Source organism: Nestor notabilis, unplaced genomic scaffold (assembly GCF_000696875.1).
Source record: "Nestor notabilis isolate BGI_N333 unplaced genomic scaffold, ASM69687v1 scaffold12386, whole genome shotgun sequence".
Taxonomy (NCBI): Eukaryota; Metazoa; Chordata; class Aves; order Psittaciformes; family Psittacidae; genus Nestor; species Nestor notabilis.
The window spans coordinates 6251-12031 of record NW_009934413.1 but is presented as its reverse complement, the minus strand read 5'-3'; the positions used below and the strand labels follow the sequence as shown (position 1 = coordinate 12031).

Here is a 5781-nt window from a genome sequence, read left to right as displayed (position 1 = left end):
TAGGGGAAGGTGGCCCTGCCCGGGGCAGGGGTTGGAGCTGGAGGAGCTTTAAGGTCCCTTCCAGCCCAAAGCAGTCTGTGATTCCATGATCCCGTGGTACTGCTTGCTCGACTGTAGCTGCTCACACACTGTGGTTCCGTTCCTGACTCCTCACAGCAGTCTGCGCTACACCCGTGGTTCCAGCAGCACAGCATGCAAAAAACTTCTGGTTTATTTTGGAACCAAAGGAAGTTAAGTGTATTGCTTGCAAATTTTGAAAATACCTAATTCCAGTCATAACAGGAAACTAATCTAATACACAATGCTAAACAGCAGGCCCCAAATCGGATATTGTGTGAGCCTACTGCCCCATCTGATGCCAAAGCACCAGATTTTAATTCATCCGTTTAATGTTTTTGGCCCAAATACGTTTGCCAGTAACACAAAAGGAAACGTGTAAAATAGGTTATTTATGGGGAGAAGGGGGAAATCAGAGAGAAACAGGTCAGAACCGAGAAGTCCACAGAAGCTGAGCTGCAGGTTTAGGCCTGGAGAGCTGCTAAGATTTGCCTTGGGTGTTCCAGACAAGTAGCATTTCAGGTGGCCACAATTAGGAATAAATTTGCGAAACTAAAGAACACCAGTTCCAAAAACTTACTTGAAATGTAAGCTGGCCAAAACCAGCATTAGTAATAAAGGGGTTTATTTCCAGAAAGTTAAAAGGACAGCTTCAGTATCCTACAGTTTCAGACTAAACATTAAACGCAACTTCCTACATAGTGTGGGAAGGCAGAGAAGAATCACTCTTTGCTGACACTTCCCAGGCACGATTACATGCTGTAAGGATGCCAGCAGGTATTTTAGTGGCACTGCCACACAGAGTGCATACTTTACCAGCCTGCTGTACTGCCAGACCTTGCAGAGAGCTGGATGAACAGCAAGGAAAGGACACCACTGCTCTATTCCAGGGAAAAGCTCCTTCCTGCTCCCTTCAACTGTCCGTGAGGCCACAAGTGTCAGCAGCTCCTTTCAGCTGACCCAGTTCTGCAGAGTTACACACTGGCCTCCAGCTCACACCAGGCCACAAGCAGCTTCCATTACACCACCCCTTACACGGGGCTCTCCAACCAGGTCAGCACCTCTGCAGAGCCTTATCCACAGGCAGCCTCCATGCTGCCCCTGCACTTGGGTTCGGATCAGCTCTGTCACCCACGGCATCTCCAGAGGGAGCTGCCAGCACCTGCCCAAGCACAACTTCTAGGGCTCTATGCAAAAAGCAACAGTGCCTTTGGCTCCGAGGAGCCCTGCAGCCCCTGCCCGGCACTACCACCTCGTGGGGCTCCAGCTGGGAACTGCAGACTCATGAGAGCCAAGAGGCACAAGCCAAACCCTGGATCCGTACCACCTGAAGGTCCCCTCACACTGCCGCTGCCAGCACAACGCTCATTTGACTACGCTCTCTTGCAGAAGGCACCAGGCGCCGAGTGCGCGCATCTCCTGCCCCAGCCTGCCGGGAAGGCTTCACACCTCTGAGCACAGTTTCAAGTCTGTCTGGTTTCAGTGGCCAATTAAGCAGTCAGCTCTTGCCTACTAGTTTAATACACAGCATTAAAAGACACTTTCCTTGTGCCCTTGCTTACACAGAAGAATCGTATTGCCGCTAGCATATCAGTCTTTTGGATATCCCAGACAGTTTTTCATTCATGGCATTGCCTCTTTTCCAGAGTCTTCTTCCTGGCACACTCATTTTCTGAGTCACTTTTGCATCTCTTCTAGTTCTAAAAAACAAATTTACATCCTTTACATAGGGACACTAACAGCAGACCTTAATGCTTACTGTGTCTTGCCTACTATGGCTGACACGGATGGTGATCTCCCCAGAGATCTCCCCCAGAACCCCCTCTATGTACCCAGGAGAGCTGTTTACCCATCCCAAGCACAGCAGCACATGGGACTTTCACCGAAACATGTTCCCATTACACCCACGGTTCCTTCTCAAGATTAGCAGTGTTCAAGGCCAGGTTGGACACAGGGGCTTGGAGCAACCTGCTCTAGTGGAAGGTGTCCCTGCCTGTGGCAGGGGTTGGAGCTGGATGAGCTTTAAGGTCCCTTCCAACACAAACCAGTCTGGGATTCTATGATCCGGCCAGCACAACAGATGTAGGCTGTACAGGCTGCAAACCCAGCTATTCCAGAGCATGTAGAGCCAACTAAATCACATTCTTCAAAATGCACCCAGGAAATGTGTGATCCCAATCTGCTTATCGCTGCTTATCATCCCTCCAGCTCCAGAATGCATACCTCCCATGTCAAAAGGCAATTGATCCAGTTATTCCAAAATACTGAGTAACATCAGCACTACAGAGAGCCCATTAGAAACACGTCATCTGGATGAAGCAGTCCTCAAAAGAAAGAGGGGGAGGAAAAAAAGGAGGCATGTAAGAAAAACCTTGTACGGATGGACTCAAGTAACTTTGGATGTTTATTATGGCTTCTTGAAGAGTAAATTAGAGGGGGAAATGTCTGCCTCCTACCAAAGTAACGCTCAGAAAAGCCACTATGATGAAGTCTTAGAACCACATACACAAACAAGCCTTCCAAACCACCACCAGCTATCATAGGGTGTTCACCACCACATTGCCACCTGCACAGGGAGCAAGAGGCTCCTGCTGGAAAAAATCTGGCGCCTTGAACGTACTTCTGACTGCTCTTTAGAGCCAGCTTTGTTTCTGAAGCTGAAACCAGGCCAGGCCAGCACTTCCCTTGAGCAGGGCATTAGCCACCACCCAAATAAAAAGATATACATATCTGATTTGACTGGTAGTATTCTAGCCATATTGCAACATGCTTCTAAATCATTCAAGTGCATAAGCAAATTTTGTCTTTAGGATGTTCACCTTCCAACCCAACCCATTCTATGACCTTCCTCCCTTCACTCCCTACATTTTTGGCAACTTACCTTCTTGTGCTTTGACATCTGCAAGGCTGCATTCCTCTTGCTCTGCTTCAGTGCTCTGTTTAATGTTCTCTACTTCCAGCCAAAAACTGTCCATTGACAAGTTGTCCAAAGACTCTACCCTGGAATTCGTGCCCTCTGACACCGGGGATGCCAAAAGACTCTTTGGAAGAAGCTGGCTCATTTTGCAAAGGCAATTTCTGGTACTGAGAGAGCAAGAGAGAAAGAAAGACATTAAGCTACATGTATTCACATATGGCATTCACACTACAGCAGCCTTCATTGATTAATGACTGCAATAAAAGCCAAACAGAGGTAAGTGCTAGACTTCCTTTGGTTAGCATCTAGCAATAGCAGACAAGGTTGTGATCAAATTCCCTAGAAAATGGGAAAATCTGCTGTCCAAATATGTGAAAGGATAGAGCATCAACATGGGTTTTCCAATGCTGTCATTCAATGACCTTCAAGACACCCCCTACGACTCCCACACTTGATTCCAAGACTTCCCTGTAAACTTGCACAGATACCCTCAACATTCAGAGTAAACCAAGACGTTTCAGCCTTGGTGCACGTGTGCTCTGGTTTTCTGGCACGCACAGCAAGCGACAACTCCCAGCCACAGGGGACTGAACCCAGTAGCAAAAGCCGGCACAGCTCCTTCTCCTGCATTTCAGATCATTCAATAAGGTTGGGTGTTTGAGGCCCTCTTTTCCTGCCCACACCAGGTTTTTAGCTGTGAAACCCAAAGAGACAGAATTTTCTAACCACCTTGCTGATTAACTCATGGGCAACCGAAGTCCCAGAGTGGCCTCATTCAGCTTTCAACCTCTGTGCAGAAAGTTGTGAGGTTGCCATCAATTCATAGAATAATACCTCTCCTAAAATGAATTTTAATTTTCTTCAAAGGGCTCCAAGCCATTTAAACCTGGCTCGATCTGGTGTAATAGCTTTTTAAAGACTTAAAAACAAAGTAAAAATGGGAAATTACAACAAAATGCCTACAAAATGCAATTTAGCTCCTAACTCTAGAAGGGCTTAGAAAGTTAGAGATGGCAAAATATCTGCAAAATTTTAGCTCCTTTCATTCCAGAAAGCCATTATTAGCATTTTCATTCCAGAAAGCATTATTAGCTACTATTCTGGCACTAGCTTGCTTGTTATAAGAATCCCAGACTGGTTTGGGTTGAAGGGACCTTAAAGTTCATCCAGTTCCAAGCCCCTGCCACGGGCAGGGACACCTTCCACTAGAGCAGGTTGCTCCAAGCCCCTGTGTCCAACCTGGCCTTGAACACTGCCACGGATGGGGCAGCCACAGCTTCTCTGGGCACCCTGTGCCAGCGCCTCAGCACCCTCACAGGGAAGAGCTTCTGCCTCAGAGCTCATCTCAATCTCCCCTCTGGCAGGTTCAAGCCATTCCCCTTGGCCTGTCCCTACATCCCTTGTCCAAAGCCCCTCTCCAGTTTTCCTCCAGCCGCTTTAGGCCCTGGAGCTGCTCTAAGGTCTCTCTGGAACCTTTGCTTCTCCAAGGTGATGCAGCCCAGCATCACCTTCTTATATGCTGACGCAGCCCAGCATATGGTTGGCTTTCTGGGCTGCAAGCATACACTGCCAACTCATTTCAACTCATAAAGAGCTAAAGTTGAAGATCTAACAACTAACAGACATGTGTTGTAGTATATTCTCACTTGTATTTACACATATGCATGCATACTGTGCTCATACCCTTTTTCAACACGCACATAGACACCCCTTCCCTTGTGAAGGTCAGAACAAAAGCAATAAGCATCATTCCAGGAACATCTGGAGCCAGCCACAGCATTGAGAACAAGAACAAGGAGGGTTGGTTTGTTTGTTTTAGAGGAACACAAAAGTGAAAGATTGAAAATAGCTATTACACCACCCAGCCCACCTCTGATAAGGGCAGAGGCGATCTGCTTTCTTAGCATCCACTTTTCCCACCACCCCACTTTCCTTTTCCTGGATATCCAAATAACAGGCCTCCAGGTGAGATGCCACTTTATAGCCTGGCAGAGCACTCAAATAGTCAATTTAAGATTCTGATTTTTTTCAACCTACATAGTTCATGCCCATCTCCCTCAGTTCTATTACAGTTACCATCTCAAATCACCGTTTCCCCTTTCAAGTTTTTATTTGTATCTTTACCCACTAGGAGTTAAAAATTTAGATCACATCCTTCACATTAACTCTTCATCTTTAGTACCCCTCTCCATTTTCTCACATTTGCTTTAAACAAAGCCAGCTTGCTAACATCAAAAAGACATTTAATACCTGGCCATGACATCTCACTAGAATTTGTTACACACCAGTCAACAGAAATCATCACTTGCAACATGAAACGGACTAGGAGGATGATTTTATATTATCTTGAGGGATTTGGCTTTGACCATATCAGTGCCAGAAACACTAGAGCCAAACTTGCACTAAAGAGAAGTCTCCCAGCAAACAACACTACAGAGGCTAAGGAACCATCTTACAGGCTCTCTTAATTGCTCTACTGAAGGCACACAACCACTCTTCTTGCCCTAAGTTACTGCCCTATACTACTGGGGATCTAGGTACTGATCAAAGCAGCTCTAACACATACCTTTCCTTCATGTTCAGCTTGGTTGAAAGCTGGCTCATCTAATACAGCTTACAGAAACCTCCATGGGTTCACACCAAAACAGAATGTAGGCTTGCAGCTCCAGCAGAACCTACCCTAAACCTGAGCAGCACAGGTCTGCAGCAAGCCTGTGTCACACACAGCTATGACAGTCCCTTCCCCACACCTGCCACATGCCTGCCTGGAAAAATAACCCAAAATATTAAGCCAACATAAACAGTGT

The 5781-nt window shown here is 46.6% G+C and overlaps 1 protein-coding gene across 1 annotated transcript in view; it reads right to left on the bottom strand.

Annotated features, from left to right (window-relative positions):
• ARHGAP40 (Rho GTPase activating protein 40) overlaps positions 1-3119 on the bottom strand; it is a 19853-nt gene extending 16734 nt beyond the window's left edge. The window contains exon 1 of the mRNA XM_010017338.1: positions 2939-3119. Coding sequence (XP_010015640.1) covers positions 2939-3119 — 181 coding nt within the window. The remainder of the gene's footprint in view (positions 1-2938) is intronic.
• Positions 3120-5781: the final 2662 nt, after the last annotated feature.